Source organism: Aptenodytes patagonicus, chromosome 20, assembly GCF_965638725.1.
Source record: "Aptenodytes patagonicus chromosome 20, bAptPat1.pri.cur, whole genome shotgun sequence".
NCBI classification, from domain to species: Eukaryota; Metazoa; Chordata; class Aves; order Sphenisciformes; family Spheniscidae; genus Aptenodytes; species Aptenodytes patagonicus.
Window position 1 is genome coordinate 5,640,369 of NC_134968.1, and position 24,780 is coordinate 5,665,148.

Genomic DNA, 24,780 nt, shown 5'->3' on the forward strand with positions numbered 1-24,780 from the left:
GGGGGTGTCGGGAGGGGCTCCCCTCTCCCCAAGTACTGGTGTTGCCTCTGCCACTTCCAGTGGGGATGCTGGGGGTGCCACCACTGCCATGTCCCTGTCCCCAGAGCCCAGGTGTCCCCATGGGGGGGGTGTCCCCTCAGGGACATGGTGTCCCCACAGGAAGGCGGGAGGGACATGGTCAGGCCACACAGAGGCGTGGGGACCCTCCGGCACACACACCTGTCACCGCTGCCTCGGCGCGGGCAGGACGTGGCCCAATTAGAGGTGACAGCGGGTGCCTGGGGCCACCGGCTGCCTCCTGAGCAGCTGCGGTGGGGTCAGAGGACAGGAGCCATTGGGGACGCATGGGTGGCCCTGGGGACAGGGCGCGGGGGTGGGTGTGACCCCCCCAGGCCCCGGCGGGTCCCCGGTGCTCATTTCTCAGCAGTAATTAATAGGGACGAGGTGGCGGCCGGGCAGCGGGGGCTCGTTAGGGCCGGGGCTGTCAGCTCTGAGCTGTGAGGAGAAGGCCGCCATTAAGACCTGGTGTGGATGCAGCCACCACTCCGGCTGGCACCAGCGGGGACCCCGGGCCCCTCAGGCCCCCCCGGGACCTTGGCTGGGCTCTCTCCGCTATACAGCGCTTGGGCCGCCGGTTCTCCCCCCCCTGAGGGGGCCGCCCCGGCCCGGTGGCCACGGCAGCGGATGAGGATGGGGCAGGGGGGAAAGATGGCGGCCAGCCCAGGGCACGGCGGGACTACAACTCCCATGGGGCACCGCGCGGGGCGGGTGGGGCACGCGGCGCGGGGGAGCCAATGGGAGGGGAGGCGGGGCGAGCGGCCAATCAGGAAGGAGGGCGGGGCCTGCCGGACCGTTTGAAAGCGGAGCGGCGGAAGTGGCGGGTGAGTGTCGTTGGGGGCGTTGAGGCGAGCGGCGGAAGGCGGAGGGGCGGGTGCGGGGGCCCGGGGTGGGGGTACAGGGGCCCGGAGGGGTCGATCGGGTTGGGGAGTATCTATAGGGGCTGGGGGAGTGGTATAGTGTTTCGGAGGAGGTGGTATGGGGGCCCGGGGGCGGTAGGAAGGGCCCTGGGCAGGGCGGAGCAGGGGCCCGGGGCGGGCTATAGGGGCCTGAAGGGGGGTATGACTGGGGGGGGGGGGCTACAGGGGCCTGAACGGGGGAAGTAAGGGCCTGGGGGGGGGCGTCGGACTGTGAGGGGGGGCTGGGCTGTGAGGGGGGCTGTGGGGGTCTGAAGCGGGGGACAGGGCTGTGGGAGGGGCTATAGGGGCCCGAAGGGGGGGTGTAGGGTCGTTGGGGAAGCTGAGGGGGGGTTATAAGGTGGCTGTAGGGGCACCGGCGGGGGTTAGGATAGGGAGGGGGTGGGAGCAGGGGTGGGGGTGCAAGGCCTTGCCCGGCCTCGGGCTCCCCCTTCACCCCCCGGCTGACCCATTTCCCCCTCCACCCCCAGAGTGCGTGAGGCCCCTGGGATGTTCGAACCCAGAGCCATGTCCTCCAGCCAGCACCGTGCCCCCACCCCAGCTCCCCTCTGTCCCCATGGTGCTGGGCCCCCGCCTGAGGAGGGCACCGTGGCCGTTATGGTGCGTGTGCGGCCCCCTGCTCCCTGCGAGCGAGAGCGGGCCGCGCACCCCATCCTGCGCGTCGTCGACCAGCACATCCTCATCTTCGACCCTGAGGAGCGTGGCGACCCCCCTGGCAGTGTGCTGCCTGCCCGCGGGCCCAAGCACCAGAGCAAGGACCTGAAGTTCATCTTTGACCGGGTTTTTGGGGAGGGGGCCACGCAGGAGGAGGTGTTCCAGCACACCACCCGTGAGGGGTTGGACAGCGTCCTCAATGGCTACAACTGCTCCGGTAAGACCTGGCGAGCGCCTTCAATCTCTGCAGGAGCTCCTGCCCCATCTGCTCCCGGGCTGGGTGGGCTCAGCGGAGCTGTGGGTTTATTTTGAAAGCCCCCAAGCAGTTGGGGAGAGGGCGGACACAACAGCAACACAAGAACAAATAGCCTTAAACTTGTTGGTAGCACCCAGCTGGGGCGATTGCAAGTGTGGTCAGGACAGGGATGTTCCTGATATGGAAATGTCATCTCATCTCGGCAGGTAAATGAGGGGAAGTGAAACATGAAGTGCTCTAATAGAATCACAGGATGGTTTGGGTTGGAAGGGACCTTGAAAGATCATCCAGTCCAACCCCCTGCCGTGGGCAGGGACATCTGTCACTAGACCAGGTTGCTCAGAGCCCCGTCCAGCCTGACCTTGAACACTTCCAGGGATGGGGCATCCACAGCTTCTCTGGGCAACCTGTTCCAGTGCCTCACCACCCTCATCGTAAAATATTTCTTCATTATGTCCAATCTAAACCTGCCCTCAGTCAGTTTAAAACCATTGCCCCTTGTCCTGTCACTACAGGCCCTGGTAAAAAGTCTCTCTCTGTCTTTCTTGTAAGCCCCTTTTAATACTGAGCAGCTGCAATAAGGTCTCCCCGAAGCCTTCTCTTCTCCAGGCTGAACAACCCCAACTCTCTCAGCCTTTCTCCATAGCAGAGCTGTTCCAGCCCTTGGATCACTTTCTGGGCCCTCTCTGACAGGCCCATGTCTGTCTTGTACTGGGGTCCCCAGAGCTGGACCAGGTAGGGTCTCATCCCCTCTCTTGTTGGAGGGGGTTTGTAGAGCAGGTGGGGAGAGACCTGGCTGGGCTGGAAGAGCAGATGAGCAAGAACAGTGTGAAGTTTAACAAGATGATTACAAAGTCCTGCACCTGGGATGGAATAACCCAGGAGCCCAGTACAGGCTGGGATCTGTGTGGCTGGGGAGCAGCCTCGCTGGGAGGGACCTGGAGGTCCTGCTGGACAACGGCCTGAATGGGAGTCAGCAGTGTGCCGCGGCAGCAGCAAAGGCAAGTTGGATTTGGGGCTGCATCCACAGGGGCATTTCTAGCTCAGATAGAGATGTGGTCATCCCACCCAGTGCTGTGTCCAGCTCCAGTCCCCACAAGTCAAGAAGGATGTGGACAGAGTGGAGACTTTCCAAAGGAGGGCCATGGAGATGATCTGAGGGCTGGAGAATCTGCCCGAGGAGGAAAGGCTGAAGGAGTTGGGTCTCTTCTCCCTGGAGAAGAGAAGACTCGGGGGGGAACCTCATCAGTTTTTGAGTACTTAAAGGGCAGCTACAGAGACGATGGAGGCTCTCTTGCCACAAGGAAAAGACAAGGGGCAACAGGTACGTGTGGCACCGGGAGAGGTTTCATCCCAATATAAGACTTTTTTTACAGTGAGAACATTCACTGGAGCAACCTCCCTGGGGACGTGGCGGAGTCCCCACAGCTGGAGGTGTTCAAGACACCACTGGACAGGGTGTGAGAACTTCATCTGGGTTCCCTTTCCCACGAAAGCTTGAACTCTAGATGATCTCTCCAGGTCCCTCCCAGCCTGGGCTGTTCTGTGGTTCTGCGATAACAGGGGCTGCAACAGTGCTCGGTGCTTTAGGAGGCATGATGTAGAGGATGGAGGCGGGCACTGGGGTAGAAAATGAGGCTGGGCAGGCGATTTCCAGGCATTTCGAGGGATGAGGATCGCTTGTTCTCTGCTCTCCTGGGGGAGGAAGGATGGGAAGAAATCAGGTGGATCCGTGGCACAAAGAGCACCTTGGTTTCGCCATCCCTTCCTAGCCCGAATCACCGTAATGGGCAGAGCTTCAGGAGGATGCTGAGTTTTGGAGCAGGATCTGGGGTGAAGCAGACACGTCTTGGGGTGCTTTGGGGGCTGCTGTGCCCCTCACGAGCATCTCCCAGGCTTGCAGTGCCATAAAGCCGGGTCTGAAAGCTGCAGACCCTCGTGCCATTCTCAAGCTGTCAGCAGACGAGCGGCTTAACAAGCACATCACTTCTGTGAGGCAGGCACTGAGCGGGAGACGACTGCTCTCCTGTCTAATCATGCGCTGGGCCGGGCACTGGGACCGGAGGATGCTATTCCTGGCTCTCCGGCATGCTCTGCGAGCTGCTGAAGGCTGCCTCTGTCACCGTGCCCACCTGGCAGGCACGTCTCCTATCTCTATCTGCATAAAATAACTCCAGGATCCTCAAATGAGAGAGTCACGAAGCACCGAGTGCTGCTAATGGGGAGAAGGGCTGAGGCTCTCTAGATTAGTGTGTCCTGCTCTGATGGTGATGCTTCAAAGAGGGTGTTGAAAGATGGGGGGGGGGAAATGAGATGAATTACAAGGTCTGGAAGAAGAAACACCTTCTGGTAAGAGACGGGGGAACGGGGCTGCTCAGCTTGTTAAAGGGAAGGTTCAGGGGTGACTTGAGCATCTAAGCAGGTGATGGTTTGGGGACTCGTTTTGTCTGTGTCTGCTAAATTAGAGAGGCTGAAAAGAGGAAAAAAAATTGCACTAAAGGATAGTGCAGCCAGCACAGAGGGTAATTAGCTTTGCCTTGTCTCAGCAAAGCCTGTGAGCGACCCCCGCTGCAGGGGTTGCTGCGGGAAGCTTTCCTCTCCAGCAAGGAGCGGATGTTACGCTGCTCCTGTTAATTAATGAATGTTTCAACCATCCACTCTTTCTCCTCCCAGTGTTTGCCTACGGCGCGACGGGAGCAGGAAAAACCTACACCATGCTGGGCTCAGAGAAAAGCCCCGGCATCATGTACCTCACCATGGTGGAGCTGTACAAGAGGATTGAGGCCAGAAAGGAGGAGAAGAGCTGCGAGGTCCTAGTCTCCTACCAGGAGGTACTCTGCAGCCGAGCCATGTCCCCTCCTGCCTCTGGGTCACCGTCGCTAAGATTTGGGGTTGATCCGGACCCTGTAGTGCCACGCTCGGGGTACTTGCTGAGCTGCCAGCTGTGCCCGGTGTCCCCAGGGCAGCCCTAGAGCTGAACTGGAAGCAGGCTCACCCACCCAGTTCGGTGAACTGGTGCTGCTGGTTTCTCCCATCTGGAGTTGGGGAATTTTCTCTTCCTTGCCGTGGTCCACACAGCACTGAGGGCTTCCTGGCTTTGGAGAAGCGGTGGCGCAGTGACTTGCCAGTAAAGCCCTCCCAGGCTGTCCTCTGCATTTAGAGCACCGTCAGGTGCTCTTGGTGTAAGAAGGTCCCGGAGGTGGTGTTGGGGGGGACACCCGGTTGTGCGTGACCCTGGCATACAAAGCTCCTCTCCCTGCTCGCTGCCGGGGAACCAAACCTCAGCCTTACATCATGTTCCCTGCACCAGGTGTACAACGAACAGATTCACGACCTGCTGGAGCCCAAGGGCCCTCTGGCCATCCGGGAGGATCCCGAGAAAGGAGTTGTGGTTCAGGGTCTCTCTTTCCACCAGGTGAGTATAAAAATGGGCACAAGGTCTGGGCAACGCTGCACCTACACCAGTTCTGAAAGCGGATGCGTGTCCTGGGGACATGGGTGCGTGTGAAGACACGGGAGCACTGTCTGTGGGGCTCCTGGCTGGCAGCAAATGTGACCCCGAGCTGAAACGAGACCCACAGAGTTGTGGGATCTCTCAGCCTGAGTCGCCGTGGCTGCTTGGTGTTGGGTTGTCTCAGTGCCTGCGTACGGGGTGTGCTGATACCTCCCCTCTGCCTGTTCTCTCCCAGCCTGCGTCGGCAGAGCAGCTCCTGGAGATGTTGGCCAACGGCAACAAAAACCGGACACAGCATCCCACTGATGCCAACGCCACCTCCTCCCGCTCACATGCCATCTTCCAGGTGAGGGCTGGTGGTTGTGGTATCGCTCAGGATCTGTGCCGAAAAGGGGGCTAGGGAGCAAGCCCATGCCAGGACCAGCATCGCAGGGTTCCTGCTGCTGCTCCTGGTGTGCCAGGGGAAAATCGGGGTGGTCATGGCCCCAAAAAGAGGGGTACGGGGCTCGGCAGGCCACTAGCCGGTGCTGCAGCAGGACAGCATGTACTGGTCATGCTAGTGGCCACGTCTCCTGGACAGCCCTGTACTCCCAGCTTGGTGTTACGTCTCCCAAAGGCTGAAATTTCACTTTGTGCTTTTGGCTCTTGTCGACTTAGCGTGTGGGAGCCGTACCTAAAACCTGACCCAGAGCAAAGGGGGACGATTATTGCTGGCTTCTGCTTGTGCCTCCCCCCAGGTGCCGCGGGCAGGCTGTCTCCTCCGTCGTGTCCCCCTCGGCACTGCGCCAGGAATTACACTCCCCCAGGGGTCTGTAAATTTGCCACCCCTTGGTTTCTCAGTGCTCTCCCATGCAAACCTGCCAGTTGATTTCAATTCCAGCCAGGCCGTTCCCTGAATTAGCAGGGCCGTCACGGCTGCATGGGGAGACGGAGGGCTCTAACTGTAATTTCAGTCTGAACCTGGTGCCTTGCCCGTTACTGCTTGCAGGGGGGAAGTCCAGGTGTCTGGATGCTTTCCCAGCCAGCTTCCCAGCTGGGCTTGTCAGTGGGTGCTGGATTCCTGCCTGCCGCGAATCCATTAACTGTGCTGGAAATCTGCCCTTCCCGCTGCTGGCTCTGTCTCCCGGCAGGCAAACCGCGGTCTGGTGAGGATGCAGGACCGGTTACCGGCCTCCAGCATCTCTGTGGCACCTCCAGTCCATGCAGGAGTTGCTCCTGGGGGGCTGAGGTTGTTATAGGGCAGTGGGGGAAGTGTTTGCTTCTTCTGGGAGATCTTTAGGGATGCAGAAGGGGAAGTTACGGAGCGATGCTACCAGGTGAGTCTTGGTGGCTGTGTCCCTCCTTGCCCGCACCAGCCGGGAACTGGGCTTGGCACCGAAAGCCCTGGCTGGATGCCTCCCTGGGGGCACTACGAGATTGTGGCTGGGGGCTTGCAGCCCCTGTTGGCGTCTGAGTTTGCTGGCAGAATCCACAGTCGGAGTCGGGGCTGGGACTGCCACCACGTGTGAGCACTTCCCAGGTCGTGCCAGGGCTCTGGGTTGGCGTGTTGCCCTTCGGGGACCCGACCAGCTGTACCCTGCTCGCTCACCGAGTGTAGGAGATGCTGATTATTTTCCGTAGCTCTGTCACTTCTTGGGAGATCCCTTCCGTGGCTTTGCTACTTGTGTCACTGCCGAGTTTTTGGCTTGTCTTCTCGGCATGCTAGGCTCCTCTCTTTCTCCCTGCTCGATCTCACGACCTGTGTGATCCTCTTCCCCATCCTCTTATAAACATTGAAACTGGTGATGCTGGCTCCAACCAGCAACCCTGTGTGCCTTGTTGAGCTGCAGCCTCACCGATCTCTGCCCTTGCAGATCTATGTGAAGCAGCAGGACCGCATTGGTGGCCTCACTCAGGATCTGCAAGTGGCCAAGATGAGCTTGATTGACCTGGCAGGCTCGGAGCGAGCTTCAGTCACCAACACCAAGGGAGAGCGGCTCCGGGAGGGTGCCAACATCAACCGCTCGCTGCTGGCCCTCATCAATGTCATCAATGCGCTGGCTGATGCAAAGGTAATGCCGGGGTGGGTGAATGTGAGGGGCGTCCTCAAGTGACGGTCTAGCTGGTGCAGTGAGGAAGGCAGCCTGGGCTGGGCTCTGAAAGGTGCTGTGGGACGAGCGTGGCCATCCCCCGGTGACACAGGATTCGGAGCTGAGCGTCCAAGGGCTGAGAGCTGAGCAGACTCTTGATCTCTTGGTACAGAGCAAGAAAACCCACATCCCGTACCGGGACAGCAAGCTCACACGCTTGCTGAAGGACTCCATTGGCGGTAACTGCCGTACCATCATGATTGCTGCTGTGAGTCCCTCTGTGCTGGCCTACGAGGACACCTACAACACACTCAAGTATGCCAACAGGGCCAAGGAGATCAAGCTGTCGGTGAGGACCTCTCGTTACGATGGTGATCTGCCGTGTGTTTGGGAGCTGCTGGGGATGTCTGGGAAGGAGCCTGGTGCATGGTGGGGTAGATTAGTGGGTGCCTCCCTTCTCCAGCTTGAGTTTTCCAGCTCTGGGGGTGCCGCTCTGGGCAGAAAGCAGCTGATGAAGCTCCAAACACTGTGTACTAAAGCTCTTCTGCTAAAGCTCCTCAGCCCAGAGCCCAAAAAGGCTGGGACAGGGGGTCCCTGAGCACAGATCATGTCCACTGCAGCCACCCTGGAGCCTGGAGGAGGCTGAGTTAGCTGTGCTGCTCTAGTGTTGGGAGAGGGGTACGTGCTGCCCCAGTGCTTCTTTAACCTCTCCCTTGTCCCTGTCTCTGCAGCTGAAGAGCAATGTGCTCAGCTTCGACTGCCACATTAGTAAATACGCCGTGATCTGTGAGCAGCTGAAAGCGGAGGTGAGATGCTGGTGGGGAGGGCAGGGCTCTGTCTTTAGCTGTGGTTTGCCTGGGACGTGGACCTCTGAGCTCCCGGGGGCTGTAAAACCGTCTGAGCAACAGATGATCCTTCCTCACAGGTGGCAGATCTGCGGGCAAAGCTCCGTGCCTATGAGGACGCTGCCCGGGAGGCAGAGAACCAGGCGCTGGGGCCGCTGGCTCCCCTCAGCTTGAGCCCAGTGGTGCTGCCCAGGTGAGGCTGGTGGGGAGGAGGGACAGAGCTTGGTGTGACCTCCTGCTGTCCCCCGTGTCAAGGAGCCTGCAGGGTTTTAGTGCCGGTCGGAGCCTAGGTGTCTGTCAGAAAGCAGATGAGCTTCTCTGCTGGTGTGCACCATCATCTCGACTGTGGCCGGGTGTGGTAATGAACCTGACAGACCATAGTGTGCAAGCACTGAGGGAAGCTGGGTTGCAAAGGCCAAATCTGTTTGATCCATCCCAAAACTTCTTACACAAAATGACGGCTTCACCAGAGGATCTGTGGCTCAGTGGCTTCTTCTCTGGCTTCTGTAGGTTGGAGGAAGCTGTCCCAAAGACGTGCTTGGCCCTGGATGATCAGAGGGAGACTGATGGAGAGCAGCAGGAGGTGGAAGATGGATGGCCTGTTCAGATGCAGCTGGAATCGGAGGAGGTGGTGAGATAAGGGGTGGGCAGCACGGGAGGGCTTGGCATGACAAGCAGGGCCCGAAGAGGCTGGGAGGCTCAAATACCCTCGTGGGGTACACTGGGCATGCTGGGAGAGGGCAGGAGCTCAGCCGGGTTGTGGGGTCCTGGCTCAGCATGTGCTGGGCTGTGGATTGTTAGCAAAACCCCTTAACTTCCCAGCTAACAGGGAATTTGGGGACGAAACAGTTTGAATATGGGCTAATTCTGGGCTTTTGGGTGATTGCTCCAGGCTCCAGAGGAAATGCCTCCCAGCAGCCCCAGAGCAACCCACCAGACAGATGTCCAGCTGGAACCGAAGAAACCAAGCTGCCTTCTACAGGGGTTGTCCGGCAGCCAGAGAGAGACGTGAGTGGCCTCGTGCTGTCCCCATGTGCCACTTCCTCTTGTTTGCCTATGGAGGACGAGTTGTCCACCCTCCTGTGTTGCATGTAGCCATCCTTGGGATGGTCTAGATGGACGTGGAACCAGGTCTTTGCTTGCAGATGATTGCCTGCCCTGTAAAATAAGGGATTTGGCTCCCAGGGATCTAATCCCATGGTATAATCTCTCCTGGAAATGCCAGCAATGAAGGTTTCCAGGCACAGCAACTGTGTGAGCCTTAAATGTGTGTTGTTAGTCCTGAAATTACCTCCGCGAAGTCTTTCCTCCTGCCTCAGCTCCCCCAGGTCCTGCCCTGGCAGGGCTCCCATGGCACCATCTGCTGATGTCTCTGCCCCAGGCATCTTGGCAGAATGAACCTCTTTAGAGAGGTCTCTTGAGGGACACTGGCCTTGACGTGTGCCTGGATCTCTGCCTCTAGCCAAGCTAACGAGTGTCTGAGGCCCGGCAAAAAGCCTGTGGATGCCGTTTGGTCCCTTGTAACCAACAGGTGAACACACAACTCACAGCTGAGGTTCTCCAGTAAGATATTTACAGCTTGGGTATCTCACAGCTTCAAGGTTTGCCTCTCTTACCCCAAAACTCTGCTAACAGGCTCTGCCCCACCCAAGGAGGTGTCTCAGAGGTGATGCTGGTGGTGCTGAGCTCTGGTACTGGTGCCACTGGCTCAAGCTCACCTAAATGGTTCCTGGGTCTGTCTCTCTGTCCCAGGCTTGTAGCTGCTATCCTGAGCGTTGCCCGAAAGCAGTATTCCCTCCTGAAGGCTGCCAACCTCTTAACTCCTGACACGGTCTCTGAATTTGAGGAACTGGAGCGCCTGGTCCATCAGGAGGCTGGTGTAAGCCTGGAGCAAGTCAAGTCTCCGAACAGACCCGTAGAGGTCAGCGGGGCCACCCCAGCCCCGAGGATGCAGCAGGGCTGTGACGGTGAGGATTTGGATTTGGGATAGTTGGTGCTGTTCCCTCTCCTTTGTCTCGGCATGCGCTGGAGGAGCCGGTGGTAGTTGGGGGCAGCTCCCAGCTGTGGGCACAGGGCAGAGAGACAAGTTTCTCCTGACGTTGTGGCCAGCGGGGCACGCCGAGAGCATCTCCAGCCTCACTTTGTAGAACGTTTCAGGCTAGCCAGCATCTCTGGCAGCCCGGGGCATGGCAGGAGCCGTGAGCAGCCCTTGTCTCCGGGGAGCTCAGCATGTTTGTGCAAGTCAGCTTAAATGTGAGTGATACTTCTGCTTCAGGAGACCAAAGCAGCAGTTCTGATCCTAATTTTCTCTTGTCTTATTTGCTCCTCCATGGTACGTTTGCCCAAGTCAGCCCGGCTGCAGCCTCCCAGCTGGCAGCCTGCGTCTGACCAGGGCTGAGCTCTTCCTCCTCATCCTCGGTGCCAAGGCCGAACCTGATAGTGAAGCTGTGAGCTCTGCAGACCCTGTTTTCCAGGGACAGACCGGGCATTGCCACGGGGCACTTGCTTTGGGACCAGTCTGGTGCCTTGAGGCTGGCAAGGCGCAGGATTATTTGTGTTGCCTCTTTTCCTCTGGGTTTAACACGGTTTGATGGAAACACCCGCTGACAAACGGCTGCTGTAGGGCTCGCTGGGCGGATCTCCGCTGAGCTGTGATGGGGGGCAGAGGGGGATGCCCCAGGGTTTGCGGGTGCCTGGAAACTGCAGACAGGGAGGTGACTTTCTTCTCTGCTCCTTTATCAGAGGCATCTGTCGCTATGCCCAGTGCCCCTGTGACGAGCACTGCCCTGCAGTGCTTGCAGCAGCTCGCTCCGCTCTCCAGTCCCACACCAGCGGCTCCCAGCCCGATTAAGAAGAGGAGGAGGTCGGAGATGAACAGTGCTTCCCAATCAGGAACTCCCCGCAGCCTCAAAATGCAGATGAAACACCAGCGGAGAGGTGGGAAAGAAGCAGAGACTCCGAGGGCGACGCAGAGCCTAGGCACCTCCTGTCTCAAAGCAGCAGCCCAGGCACTCCCTGTCTCCCCGGTGCCATCGTGTTGCACCCCCAAAATCTGTCCACTGACTGTCACCAAAAGCCGCGTGCCCCTGGCGATGTCGGCTGCCCAAAACTGCTGCACCCTGCCTGTCCACGACCTGAATGTGACCTTTGAGATCTGCGAGGACAGCAGTTCACTTGGCGTGGCTGAACCAGCTGCCTTCAGCCTGCCTGAATTCCCTGTCTGGGAGAATGTCCAGAGCCTCCTAAACAAGCAGGAGGGCCCCTTTGTGCCCAAGTAAGTGCTGCCCTGGATGGGTTACCCATGTTTTTGGCGATTCCCCTCTCTGTGGTCTTGCTGTCTGGGTGAATCCTTTGTGGATCACTGCAGCTCTGCTAAGAGGGGAGACTGGGCAGAAGGCACTCGGCCTGCGGACGGGCAGCCAGCGGGCCAAGCTCGTGTGTGAATCGCTTGCAAAGATATAAAAAGCATTCCAAGGAAATCTATTTCTTCTCCTTTTTGCCCTTGGACATGGAGGAGCATCCTCCAGATGGCTTCTGGAGCCCCAAGTGCTGGTTGGGAAGCAGGTGGGGCATCGCCTCTCCTCCCAGAGAGGTTGGAGTGAGGGTTGGGACTGCACACTGTGGGGTTTTTCGTTTGGTTGGTTTTTGGTTTTGGCTTTTTTTTTTTGTTATTGCTGGTGCTTCAAACAGGCTCTGGCTTTTACAGAGCTGCATGAATTTGTGTGGCCATCCAAAAACAGAGATTGGCACGCCCTTGGTAATGCAGGACACCCTTAGATCTCCCTATCTCCTCCTATAGCTCTAGGAAATAGCTCCTATAGAGGGTAACTGGGGAAACTGAGGTACAGGGGAACGGCCTGACCACCTTAGGGAACAGCAGTACCCGGGCGGCTGCCACCTCCTGCGCAGATCTCCTGAGGATTTATCCCTGTTTAAATCATTTTCCCCTACAAAACTGGGCAGGTTTCCTGTTCCCCGCAGGTGAATGGCGTTGGCCCGGTTGCCTCCCAGCCTTGTGAGAGCGGGTGGTCGGGATCCGGCCCTGACACTAACCCTCTTTTTCTTTGGCTGCAGAGCCTGCGTCTCAGTGTTTGCTGTGAGGGGTTCCTCCATCCCCAAGCCCTCCTCGGTTTCCAAAGCCTCTGCGCAGAAGCGGAGGCGACTGGAGAGGTGAGACAGCCGCCGGCACCCCGTGCCTCAGAGTGCTCTGTGCAGGCAGCAAGGGCTGGCAGCTCCTGCCTGTGCTCCCCGCTGGGGCTTGAGCCCCTATCCCTGCCTGCGTCGACTCCACCTCGCCTGTGACATCTGGGGACGATGGGGGGGCCTGAGCCTTGGGGATTTAAAATGGCCTCTTTCTCTTTCACAGCACCGCTTCTCCCTTCCTGGGTGGGCTCCAGAGCTGCATCACCCAACTCCCGAGCAGCAGCCAGAGATCTGCACAGCCCTCCCTGCGTCCAGGTGAGCCCTGCGCCCCTCTGCACCCAGCCAGGTGCCTGGGGAACCACTCTCCCCACAGCACGATGGGCTGTGTGAGTGATCCCTGCCTCAGGGCAGGCAGCAAACTGGTGCTGTGCCAGACCCATTTCAGTTTGGGGGGGGAAATACCTGGAATTGGGACATTTTGGTGCTGGTGGAAGATGCTGTTTGGGGTTTGCTGCTTCCTGGCTGTGGCCACAGCCTCAGGGAAGGGCGGTGGGTGCTTGGAGAGGGGTAGAAAGGGGGAGGGAGCTGGCAGCGCCTGGATCTCTGTCAGGAGGGGACCTGGGTTTGCTGCTTTTACCCAGGAGCTGCCTCATCCGTTTCTCTCCTCTTTCCATCCTCAGAACGTCCTTCGGGCACTCTCGCCTGGAAGGGCAGGAAGAGGACCACCAAAGAGCTCACAGCACTTGGCAAGGCCCCCCCTGCTCCCACCCCCCAGCCAATGAAGCTCTTATGCTGATGGGCTCTACTGTCCAGGATCCCTCCCCATCTCCAAACCCAGGTGCCAAACTTCTTCCTTTCTCTGGGAGCACTATCCCATCTTTCCTGCAGCCTCACAAAGATCCCCTCAAGCCCTTCTTCTACCCCTAAACTTACCCCCCCGCTGCCTCCTGCCCAGGGTCCTGGCTGCATCCCCCATTGCATGTCCCCCCCCTCGGCACAGCCCTGTGTGTTTTTGCGGCAGATGGATTTTTGCTGTTCCCTCTCAGCCCCTCTCTAATCCGCGCCGGAGTGTCGAGTGCTAACAGATGGGTGATGCTAAGAAATAACATGTGCTTTTAATAAACCCTTTCGTTTCAAACCAGAGGGGCGCGGGGAGACGTGCGGCTGTTTCTTCTCACCTCCCCCTCACACGGGGAGCCAGGGTTGGGTAAGCAGCTCCCGTCTGAGCGGGCCTGGAAAAGGCCCTTGCTCCTGGGGGTGGGCTCCCCTCTTCACCCCACATCTCCCATCACCCGTGGGTGCCTTCTGCCTGCTTTGCTGTGCCTGTTGGGGTCTGGGCCGCTTGCTCAGTGTCCAAGGGTGCAGGCAAGGGGTGGTGGAGGCTGCCTGCCCTCCCGGCTCCTGCTGCTTTGCTTAGAGGTGGGGGAGAGCGTTTCTGTGCTGTTTTGCCCTGCTGAAACCCTGTCGCTGCAACCCCCCGTCTCCTTGTCCCTCTGGGCTCCCCCCTCCAACTGCCTGCGCGCCCCTAGTCCTGGGGCAGAGAGCTCTGAGCATCCCTACCTGGGGCCTGTGACTGTCCCCTAGCACCTCTGTGACCCCCTTCCTGCCCTCCCACAGCACATCTGGGCACCATGGCACATCTGCCGGCCTGCACCAGCTCCTTGTAGCCACCCTCAGAGGTGACCAACCGCGGCAGGAGCAGGATGGGGAGGGTGGACCAGGCTCCGGGCGTGCTGCTGTCCCATGGGGGCCGGGGTCACTGCCTTCTCCTGCTCTACTTTCCTGCCTGGCAGCGGCAGATCTCGCCTTTGTCTTCTCAAAGGCTGGAAGCTTCTAATTAAAACTTCCCGCCTGCTCCTGGTTCGTTTGTCTCATTAAGAGGGGGCTGGGGAGGAGGAGGGGGGAGAGCCCAGCTCTGCCTCCCCGCAGCCGCCGGGAGTGACAGCTTTCCATGCTTTGATCCTGGCTGCGTAGGAGCTGAGAGAAAATAAATCTTTGGGGAGCGGTGCGGGGGCTTGTGCAGGACCCTGAAGCCCCCACGCCCCCGCTCTGTCCCCCCCACCCTATGGGACTTTAAGACAGTCTATAGGGATGGAGGTCCCCTGTCACCATGGACTGTCACACAGCATGTGTCCACAGGGGTATCACTGTTCTGGCAGCCTGGGGACACCAAGCGTCACGTGTGGAGTACGTAGGTGCCCCAGACCAGGTGTTTCTGTGGGGAAAAACCCCTGTCTGCTGCTGGTGACACTAGTTGGGGACAGCCGGGGGGGGACATGGGAACACCTAGTATGGGGACGGAGGGCTGGCTGGGGACGGGGAGCTTCTGGGGACTAAAGGGGGAAGTGGCAGTAAGAGGTTGTCCCTGAGCGCTGCCCCAGTGCCACCAGTCCCACCTGTACGTCCCCACCAGTGGCTCTGGGTCCCCACAAATTGCACCCACAGGGACAGGGCTGTTGCCACAGCCCTCCCCGACTGGCCGCTGTTGGTGGCCCAGCGATGGTGGCCATGGTCTAGCGGGGCCTGGCCGCATGTCCCCGTCCCTGAGAGGGCAGGGAGCCTTTCCTGGCCATCGGCTGCCATCTAGCTGCCAGCCGGCGAGACCTGTCCCCATCCCCCACCAGCACCCCAGGGACCCCCTGTCTCCTGGCTTCGTCCCAGCCGCCTCTTGGGGCACCCACCCCGATGCCACCGTGTGTCCCTTATGTCCCCGTGTCCCCAAAGCACCCCCATCCCCTGCCTGGGCTGTCCCCCAGGCCTGGCCGTGCACCACTTTGTGGCCCTGACGCCACGGTTCCGAGGGGACAATGCTGGCAGTGGCCCCGTGCCCATCACCGCTGCCGTGCCTGGATCCCTCCCCCTGCCTTTCCCGGCAGCGCGGTGCCCCGGCACAAAGGAACCCCACGCTGTGCCGGGCAGCGCCGGCTCCGGCCCCGCACAAAGCCCCTTTCAGCCGCCCGGGGAAAGCCCCTGGCACCCGGCCCCCACCCGGGGAGGGGTCCCGGCCCTCACTCCCCCCTGCCATGGGCCAACGGGGGGCAAAAGACCCCCCAAACTCAGTGCACCTGTGACTGGTGACATGGTCACACACACGCAGCCGTGGCCATGGCAGGATCAGGCCCCCCCAGAGCTGGGAAGGGGACCCGGCGTCCCGAGCCCCGGCCAGGCTCTGGCGGCAACCGGCCAGTGCTTTTACAGACCCGCTGGGGTGGAAAGGACTTTGGAGGCTTCAACCACTTAATTAGCAGCCTGCCTTAATTAGCAGCCTGCCCGCGCTGCCAGACTGCCTGCAAAGTGCCTTGGCCCGCCGGGGAGACGGGGCTTTGGTGGCTGGTGCTGAGCTGCTTGTGCTGGGGCTCGTCCCGGGGGGATGCGACACAGGGAGCGTGGGCGTGCGTGCAGGTGTGTGTGTGCACGTGTGTGTGTGCACGTGTGTGTGTGTACGTGTGTGCACAGCAGGATGGCGGTGCATGTGCGTGTTGTGTATACATGGAAGGGTAGATGGGCGTGTGCAGCTCTGCGTGTGCGTGTGCACGTGCACACGTGTTCAGGGAAAGCAGCACGCGTGTGCGTATCTGTGCACGCTGTGTGTACACATGTATATGCAAGGGTAGGCATGTGCGTGTGCCTTGCATGTGGCGTGTGTGCACATGGGCATGGAGGGATGCACGTGCATGCGTGTGGATGTGGGTAGAGACGCGCGTGCATCTCTAGGTGCACGTGTGCATGCGTGTGCATGTGGATGTGGATGTGTACGTGCATGTGTGTAGATGTGCACACGCATGCGTGTGGATGCCTCCTTATGGATGTGTGCACAGGACGGGGGGGGGTGCGTGCGCACAGATCCATGCCAGCAGCGTGCATGGGGGTGTGTGCCCAGGTGTGCGCTTGCATGGCAGGGTGTGTGCACACGGGTGCAGGTGTGTGTGCACAGCGGGGTGGCCGTGCACACGCACGCCTGAGCCTGCCCAGTGTGTCTCTGCCCCGAGCACCTCAAGGTGCTGCTGGGGCCAGGGGCGTCATGGGGATGGATCCCCGGGGTGCAGATACAGCCCAGGCCCTTGCAGGGGGCACCCTATGACACTGCACCCGGTCTCGCACCCAGCACCCATGGTGCTCCATGGCATTGCACCCAGCACCCATGGTACCCCATGGCAATGCACCCAGCACCCATGGTGCCCTGCAACGTTGCACCCAGCGCCCGTGGTGCCCCATGGCATTGCACCCAGCCTTGCACCCAGCAGCCATCCACCGGCTGCCCCATGGATGCCCGTGGCCACCGCTCTGCCTCCCACCCTGGCGTGTGCTCCAGGCCCGCCCTGGGCCCCGGCAGTGCCTGCTGGGGGGGGGCAGGCGGTGGGCAGGGGGCCGTGCCGCAGTGCCCGGGCTGGGTGCCAGGGCACATCCGCCCCTGCCGGGCACCACAAAGGCCGGTTTTTGTGCTGGCCCTCTGGCTCCCTGGCCGGCAGCCAGTGCTGGGGCGGCTGGCGGGGCCGGGGGCCCCCGGGCTCCATAAAACCCCCTGGGCCGGGCACATCGCGCCCACCCCTTCAGCATGGAGAGCCAGCGGCTGTCCTCCTACGGCCGCCGCTTCGGCTCTGCCACCCCGGTGTACCGGGTGCTCCCCGCCAGCCCCCCAGCCCGGCTCCGGGCCCCCCGCAGCACCCAGCTGGGTCCCCGCATGGGTGCCCGCCTGGGGTTGGGCAAGATGGACTTCTCGCTGGCCGCGGCGCTCAACTCGGAGTTCAGGGAGACGCGCACCAATGAGAAGGTGGAGATGATGGAGCTCAACGACCGCTTCGCCAGCTACATCGAGAAGGTCCGGCTCCTGGAGCAGCAGAACAAGGTGCTGGTGGTGGAGCTGAACCAGGTGCGGGACCAGGAGCCCTCGCGTCTGGCCGACGTCTACCAGGAGGAGCTGCGTGACCTGCGGCGCCACGTGGAGCAGTTGGCCACCGCCAAGGCCCGTCTGGAGATCGAGAGGGACAACCTCGCCGAGGACCTCGGCAGCCTCCAGCAGAAGTAAGGCGCTGCCCTGCTTGGGGTAGTCCTGGGGATCAGGGTGGCCACCAGGAGCAGGATGGCCCCAGGGACCAAGGTGGCCACCAGGACAGGATTGAGAGTGGCCACTGGGATGGGTGTCAGGGTGACTACCAGGACCAGGGTGGCCACTGGGACCAGAGTGGCAGCTGGGACCAGAATGGCCACCAGGATGGTGATCAGGGTTGTCCTGGGGACCAGGGTGGTGATGGGGACCATGGTGGTGGCAAGGACCAGGGTGACCCCTGGGACCAGGATGGGGACCGAGGTGTCCCCAGGGATCAGGGTGGGCACTGAGACAGAGATCAGGGTGGCTACCAGGACCAGGGCGGCCCTGGGGACCAGGCACTGGTGGGCACCAGGGTGGTGACGGGGACATGAGTGGCAACAGTGACCAGGGTGACCCCTGGGATCAGTGTGGGACGGTGGCAGGGGAGTGTGGGGTGGGCACACGCACCGACACGGGGTGCGGGTGCTGGTGGCATGGGGCTGTGTCAACCCGGGGGGGTCCGTCCGTGGGGCTGAGAGTAACGAGTAACAGTGCCTAATGAGTACTGGTGCCTAACGAGTACGGTGCCTAACCAGTAACGGTGCCTAATAAGTAACGATGCTGAACGGGTAACGATGCCGAACAAGTAACGGTGCCTCTGCTCCGGTGCAGGCTGCAGGACGAGGTGACCCTGCGGCTGGAGGCTGAGAGCAACCTGGCTGCCTACAGGCAGGTGAGGGCAGGGGCCAGATCCTGCATCCCCTATCCTGCACCCCAGAGGCTCAGCCCCCAGCTCAGCCTCCCTCAGGGCTGAGGCAGGGATGGGGCAGGGATGGAGCAGGGATGGAGCAGGGGTGGGGCAGGGATGGGGCAGGGATAGACAGGGATGGACATGGACAGACAGATGGGGCAAGGATGGGCAAGGACAGGGCAGGGATGGAGCAAGGATGGGGCAGGGATGGGACAGGGGTGAGGCAGGGATGGGGCAAAGATGGGCAAGGACAGGGCAGGGATGGGCAGGGATCGACAGGAGCAGGCAGTGAGGGGCTGGGATGTGTTATGAAGGGCAGAACGGGGCAGAAAGAGGCAGGGATGGGCAGGGGCGGGCAGGGCCAGGCAGCGCAGGTGGGAGCAGACCCGGGTGGCCAGCCCTGGGGATGGTCCTTCCTGTCCCCCACGGTGGCAGGACGTGGACGCCGCCGCCTTGGCTCGCCTGGACCTGGAACGGCGGGTGGGGACCCTGCAGGACGAGATAGCCTTCCTCCACAAGGTCCACGAGGAGGTAATCCCGCTCGGGGGGGTCCTGGGGCTCAGGGGGGGGCCAGGCTGAACCCCGCTGTCCCCCCAGGAGCTGCGGGAGGTGCAGGAGCAGCTGGCCCGGCAGCGGGTGCACGTCGAGGTGGACGCAAGCAAGCCGGACCTGACGGCCGCCCTGCGCGACATCCGCAGCCAGTACGAGGCCATGGCCGCCAGCAACGTCCAGGAGACAGAGGAGTGGTACAAGTCCAAGGTGCGGTGGGAGCCAGCCACCCAACGGTTGAGTGGCCTGGCTGTCCCCTCCCCGGGATGTCACCTTCTCAGGGCTGGGGTTGACCCCCCCGGGGTTGGGTGGCTCTGCTTGGTGGTGGTGCATGGGGTTTGGCATCCCCGCTGTCCTCGCTCGTGTCCCATGTCCTGGTTTGGTCCCCGTGGGGAGCAGGGATGTGTCCCCAGTGGTGAGTCACGTAGGCACTCACCCTAAGGAGTTGTGTTCACAGTCACATGGCCCACATGCACTGTCCCACAGGAGCAGGGACGTGTCCCCTGTGACATCCCACAGCACCATCCCTCCCACCCGCAAAGCAAGGACATGTCCCCAGCAACACCTCCCATCAGGGATGTGTCCCATGTCCACTGTCCCACCACCCCAAGAGAGCAGGGACATGCCTCCACGGCACGTGCCATCGGCCACATGCCCCGTGTGCACTGTCCCTTCCACCCATGGGAGCCAGGACACGTCCCCAGCACCACGTGCCGTTGGGGACACATCCCATGTGCACTGTCCCTTCCTCCTGTGGGAGCTAGATGTGTCCCCACGACACGTGGTGCTGGGACCACAGCCCTTCCACGGGAGCTGGGGTGTGGCCCCAGGACATGTGCCTTTGGGGATGTCCCATGTGTCCCTTCCTGCTGTGGGAACAGGGACATGTCCCCAGTGCCACATCAAGTGCATGTCCTATGTGCATCGTCCCCCTCCCGCCACCGGAGCAGGGACGTGTCCCCAGGGACATATGGTATTGGGGACACATCCCATGTGCACCGTCCCACCACCCTGCAGTAGCAGGGATGTTTCTCCATGCCACGTGCTACTGGGGCCACGTCCCTCCCGTGGAGCAGAGCTGGGTCGTGTCCCCACGCCATGTGCCACCAGGACACTTCCCTGCCATGTGGTCCCATCCCATGGCATGTGTGTGTCCCCCCCCAGTTTGCAGACCTGACGGACGCGGCCGCCCGGCACGCAGAGGCCCTGCGCGTGGCCAAGCAGGAGGCCAACGAGTACCGGCGCCAGCTCCAGGCCCTCACCTGCGACCTGGAGGCTCTGCGGGGTTCGGTAGGTGATGGCCATGGGGTGCAAGGGGGAGGGCACGGCCTTGGGGAGCTGCCACCACCATGGGGTTCCCTGGCATGGCAGTGGGGACCACCACCCAAAGCCGGGGGAATGGCTGGTCCCCAAGGACGGGAGATGGATGGGCACTGCAGAGAGCCCCTAGCTCCTGGGAGAAGGTGGCCGTGGAGGGTGTCACCTCCCCTCGTGGCCCCCTAGAACGAGTCCCTGGAGAGGCAGCTGCGGGAGCTGGAGGAACGCTACACCCTGGAGACGGCCGGCTATCAGGACACGGTGGTGCGGCTGGAGGAGGACATCCGCAGCCTCAAGGAGGAGATGGCCCGGCACCTGCAGGAGTACCAGGATCTGCTCAACGTCAAGCTGGCCCTCGACATCGAGATTGCCACGTACCGCAAGCTGCTGGAGGGCGAGGAGAGCAGGTGATGGCAGAGTGGGGGCTCCATCCTGCCCCTCTCCCCCTCCCCGGCCGTGTCCCAAACCATCCCCAAGTCCTCGTGGTTCCTCTGGGGTGTCCGACCTGCTTGGGGACCATCCTCCAGCCCTCCTGTCCCAGCCCTGGGCAGGGCTGAGCTGGTGTGCAGGGGGGCGGCAGGACCCCGATGCTCTTCCCAACACCCCTCCATCGCTCCTGCAGGATCACCATCCCCGTGCAGAGCTTCTCCAACCTGCAGATCCGAGGTGAGGCCGTGGCCACGCGTGGGGTTGGGGGGCTGGGATGGCACAAGCAGGGGTGGCTTCTGGGGGCTCAGTGGGAGGAGACGCTGTCTCGGCCGTCCCTGCCCCATCCAGAGGTACTGGGAGGTTTTCCTCCAAATCTCAAGGAACCAGGACTCCTGGGTTCTCCCAGGATGGGGGGAGGAGTGTGCCATGGCCACGTCCCCAAAGCCAAGCATGTCCCCAAGGCCAGTGATGTCCCTGAGACTGACCAACTACATCACCATGTCCCCGTGGCCAACCACATCCCCAAGGCCAATTGCGTCCCCAGCGCCAACTATGTCCCCAAGGACAACCCTGTCCACAAGCCCAATCACATCCCAAAGCCACCCATGTCCCCATGGCCAACCACATCCCCAAGGCCAATCATGTCCACAGTGCCAACTGTGTCCCCAGGGCTAATCACTTCCCAAAGCCAGCCACATCCCCAGTGCCAATCACATACCCAAAGCCAACTGCATCCCCAAGGCCAACCACGTCCCCAGCCCCATCCCCAAGGCCAACCATGTCACTGAGGCCAACAGTGTCCCTGAGGCCAATAGTGTCCCTGAGGCCGGTCATGTCCACTGTCAGGGCCACTGTCTCCCATGGTTCAGGGTTTTCCAGCCCCACCTGTTCCCTTTGGGCCCCTCCACTTGAGTGTGGCTGGAGGAACCATGCCCCAGGCACTGGGTCACCGCCATGTCCTGCCCATGTCCCCTAGAGACCAGCCTGGACACTAAATCCGTGTCAGAAGCCCATCTGAAGAGGAGCATCGTAGTCAAAACGGTGGAGACCAGAGATGGAGAGGTGGGAAGTCCTCGTCTGTGTCACCCACGCTGCCTCCCCTCCACCCCTGCCTCCCCATGGGGTGCACATGGGGCCACCATCCCTCAGCCCCAGGAGCAGCCTGGGCAGGGAGCCAGTGATCCCAGTGCCCTGAGAGCACGGCATGAGCTGGCTCTGGACCATGGTGGAGCTGAGCCTGGCAGCTCATAGAGAAAACCATCCCTGTCCCTGTACCCATCCCTGTCCCCAAGTTTGTTCAGAACCCAGGCAGGCTCAGCCAGGGAGGAGAGCCCGAGCCCGGGGTGATGGCCCCTCTCCCTCTGCCTCCAGGTGATCAAGGAGTCCAAGCAGGAGCACAAGGAGGTGGCGTAGGGTGGGCAAGCTGCAGCAGCCGCATGCTTGTAGCCGTAGCTCCGTAGATCCCGTCTGATGCTGCGAGGGAGCCCCGTGGCCAGGCACGGGTTGCGGGAGGAGCCAGCGGTGCTTCGGCAGGGGGCATCTCTCTCCCACCCACCCCTCACCTCTCCTGCCGTCGCCCCATGCTCCAGGGACCACTGACACCCTGTTGGGGGCTGGCTGCTGGCAAAGCACCCATCTGACGGGCAATACCCGGGGGAGGTGAGCGGTACCGGGCAGAGCCGAGTTCCCCCGCCAGGATGCTGCCGCGTTCCCACGGCACGGAGGGACTGGCGGTTTTGGGGCTGTGCCCGTGCTCGCCCTGGGTCTCCAGCTCGCCAGTGCCCAGGGAGAGAGGCCATCCTGTTTCAATCTCTGTGCGCCGGTCGGACAAGATGATGGTGCCAAGAGCACCTCTCCCTCATCCCACCTTGCTGCCCTCCCTGGTCCGGGAGGCCACCCCGAATCTCCCCAGTGCACCCAGGCCCTGAGCATCTTTGGGGGGGCTGCAGGGGCAAGGTACCAGCTGGTGAGGGACATTTCCACGTCATGGAGCATCGGGTGGGCTTAGCCAAGAGGCAGGGGCAGGAGGAAGGGGAGGATGGAGAGGCAGTGTGCTGTCGGGATGGTGTAAAAAGGTGATGAAATGGGGATAACGAGGGGTTCCTGGGGACGCTGGGGTGTCTGGGGTGGTTTGTGGGGCCGGAGCAGTGGTGGGCACAGCAGGCTGGGTGGCTTCATGGGCTTCTCCTGGCACAGTGCCATGGGGCTGTCCTGACCCCCACTGGGTGTCCACCACCAAGGTGTCCCCATCGCCGTGGTGGGGAAAAACAGTCCCAAGGGGCTCGTGGCGAGGGGTGACCCACGGCCGTGCGCCTGGCCCCTCGCCTGGGGGGGGGGCCCATGCAGGTGAAAATGGAGAGGAGGGGAGTGCAGAGGAGGAGGAGGAGGAGAGTGTCGGGTCATCCGCGGGTGCTCTCACAGGAGGAGGTGCCTCCCACAGCCCAGGAGTGATGGGAGAGGACAGAGGGAGCCATCCTCGTCCTGCTTGTCCCACCCGGGCTCACATGAGGAGCCAGGGGGGCCAGGGACCGGGGGCTGCCCTGCCACAATCCCTGTCGTGCAAGGAGCCCAAGCCCCCCCCACCCCCCCAGGGCATTCAGGATGGGGTTGGAAGAAATCCCTTGTCCCTGGGCTCCACATGGCCCTGTCCCCCCATCCGTCCTCCCGTGCTCCCCCCGGACCAGCACATGCCACCGGCCCACCCAGGGCCATTGCCCAGCCCGGTGCTTGCCCGCAGCCCCCGTCCCCACCTTTGTTTTAGCTACTGACCACGAGCGAAACCTGCCCTGATGCCACCTAACGCCGGAGCAACAACCCAGCAGTGCTTCTCGTACCCCGTAAGCCCTTTGGGATGAGCACACGGCGTGCCACTCGGATGCCATCCCCCTCGTCCCCTCTGTCCCCCTCCTCCCCTGGCTCAGGTGCTGAGCATGCTTTGCAGCTACTGGCTCCAGAAAGGCCATTCCTGGGGCAGGAGATGTTATAAGAGGAGACCCAGGTGCTGCCCGGGTTTGGTATCTGGGGTAGGATGGTGGGGGGCTCGGTCCCCTGCGAGCAGCCACCGGCTGGAGCTTTTCAGCCCACGTCGCTACTGAATTAATGCACTAACGCCCGCGGCAGCTTGAGATGAGAAATAAAGCTAACGCAAGCGCTGTGCTTCCACAGTCGTGCCTGCAATCCGCCTCTCTGCAGCCAGTGCCGTGGGTTATTTGGGATTAGCCGGGGCGGCGAAGCCCTTCAGGAGCCCAAACCAGGCTCAAACTCGACGGGGGATGCAAGCTCAGTGCTGTACCCCAAGGCACGGCCAACGCTTCATGGGCCAACACCCATAAGGGATTGCAACACAGGGGAGGTGGGTGCAGGAACAACCCCCCCTGGAGCCGGCAGCCAGGCAGCGGGGTGGCAGAGATCCCCTTCCCGGGAGGGAGGGAGGGGAAGCAGGGATCTGCTCGAAGGTCTTCAGCTCCAAACCCAGCTCCTTCCCCGCACGAACCCAGGCTGCGGCTCCTGGGAAGCTCCTGGGATCGGCTGCAGCTGTCAGGACTGATGGTGGATTTGAGATCCTGCACATCATCTATGTGGTTCAAGTGCCTGAACGTCGCTGGGAGCCTCAGTGCTGCCCGTCTGGACACTGGGATTTCTCTTGGGAAAGCTGAAATCCCCAAGCCACGTCCTTGAAAAAAGGAGCGGAGATGAGCCCCATGGGGAAGTCCTGCTCCACACCGAGGAGCAAGCAAGTGGCCACCTAAACCCTGTAGAGATGCCATCCTCTTTGGAGGACATGCATAATCATTTTGTCAGGCATAAATATTGACTCACAAGTCTGTGCTGAGTTGGGCGAGTTAAAAAAAACAACCAAACCCCAGAGAAATTTCTGAAGAAAATCACCAGATTAATTTGCAAATTTCTTTTTTTTTCCCTTCAAAAATGAAAAATGTTTAAACTGGAATTTTTAAAAATGGGTTTGCTCCAGCTAAGGAGCTCAAAGGAACATTGAACATTTTGAAACATCGGCACTCAAAGTTCTCAGCAATGAAAAGAAGTAAAAAAAAAAAAAAGGATAAGAAAAGCAAGAATTAATTGGATTAAAATAGTTTGGTGGATCTTTTCAGCAGCCTCTTAGGAAAACAGCTCTAATAAATCACTGATGCGGGTTGAGAACTCTGTAGAGCTTGGCCAGAAGATCTTGCAACAACTCCAAGTATTCTTTTGAAAAGGACTATATTGAGCTTAAAACCCCACCGCAAGCCAGCAGCAGAGCCAGGAACAAATCGTGGCGGTGTGACATGCCCGCCTGTCCCCACTGAGCC

General features: G+C 61.0%; 2 protein-coding genes across 4 annotated transcripts; both read left to right on the forward strand.

The window, feature by feature from the left end:
• The first annotated feature begins 917 nt into the window (after positions 1–917).
• Positions 918–14,251, forward strand: KIF18B (kinesin family member 18B). Of its 3 annotated transcripts, XM_076356883.1 has the most exons (17): positions 918–931; positions 1,445–1,845; positions 4,558–4,715; positions 5,195–5,299; positions 5,574–5,684; positions 7,192–7,389; positions 7,580–7,756; positions 8,139–8,213; positions 8,333–8,445; positions 8,763–8,883; positions 9,145–9,260; positions 10,005–10,219; positions 10,995–11,526; positions 12,327–12,422; positions 12,619–12,710; positions 13,076–13,233; positions 14,013–14,251. In XM_076356883.1, the coding sequence occupies exons 2-16, from the start codon at positions 1,464–1,466 to the stop codon at positions 13,189–13,191; spliced, it is 2,607 nt and encodes an 868-aa protein (XP_076212998.1). In that variant the 5' UTR covers positions 918–931; positions 1,445–1,463; the 3' UTR covers positions 13,192–13,233; positions 14,013–14,251. The 3 variants fall into 3 exon arrangements, with proteins under 3 accessions (XP_076212998.1, XP_076212997.1, XP_076212999.1); XM_076356882.1 differs by having other exon boundaries at positions 13,076–14,251; XM_076356884.1 differs by having other exon boundaries at positions 8,763–8,880; positions 13,076–14,251.
• A 2,684-nt stretch (positions 14,252–16,935) lies between these two features.
• Positions 16,936–23,634, forward strand: GFAP (glial fibrillary acidic protein). Its single transcript, XM_076356711.1, has 9 exons — positions 16,936–17,417; positions 18,097–18,157; positions 18,611–18,706; positions 18,773–18,934; positions 19,889–20,014; positions 20,228–20,448; positions 20,664–20,707; positions 21,447–21,532; positions 21,842–23,634. The coding sequence occupies exons 1-9, from the start codon at positions 16,951–16,953 to the stop codon at positions 21,881–21,883; spliced, it is 1,305 nt and encodes a 434-aa protein (XP_076212826.1). The 5' UTR covers positions 16,936–16,950; the 3' UTR covers positions 21,884–23,634.
• Positions 23,635–24,780: the final 1,146 nt, after the last annotated feature.

Excerpts from the sequence above, each read along its gene's own strand:
- GFAP (XM_076356711.1), top strand. The coding sequence starts at position 16,951 with ATGGAGAGCCAGCGGCTGTCCTCCTACGGCCGCCGCTTCGGCTCTGCC. Across the intron at positions 17,418-18,096 it reads CTCGGCAGCCTCCAGCAGAA|GCTGCAGGACGAGGTGACCC; the intron begins GTAAGGCGCTGC and ends GCTCCGGTGCAG. Across the intron at positions 18,707-18,772 it reads TCCACAAGGTCCACGAGGAG|GAGCTGCGGGAGGTGCAGGA; the intron begins GTAATCCCGCTC and ends CTGTCCCCCCAG.
- KIF18B (XM_076356882.1), top strand. The coding sequence starts at position 1,464 with ATGTTCGAACCCAGAGCCATGTCCTCCAGCCAGCACCGTGCCCCCACC. Across the intron at positions 5,685-7,191 it reads GCTCACATGCCATCTTCCAG|ATCTATGTGAAGCAGCAGGA; the intron begins GTGAGGGCTGGT and ends CTGCCCTTGCAG. Across the intron at positions 10,220-10,994 it reads GATGCAGCAGGGCTGTGACG|AGGCATCTGTCGCTATGCCC; the intron begins GTGAGGATTTGG and ends CTCCTTTATCAG.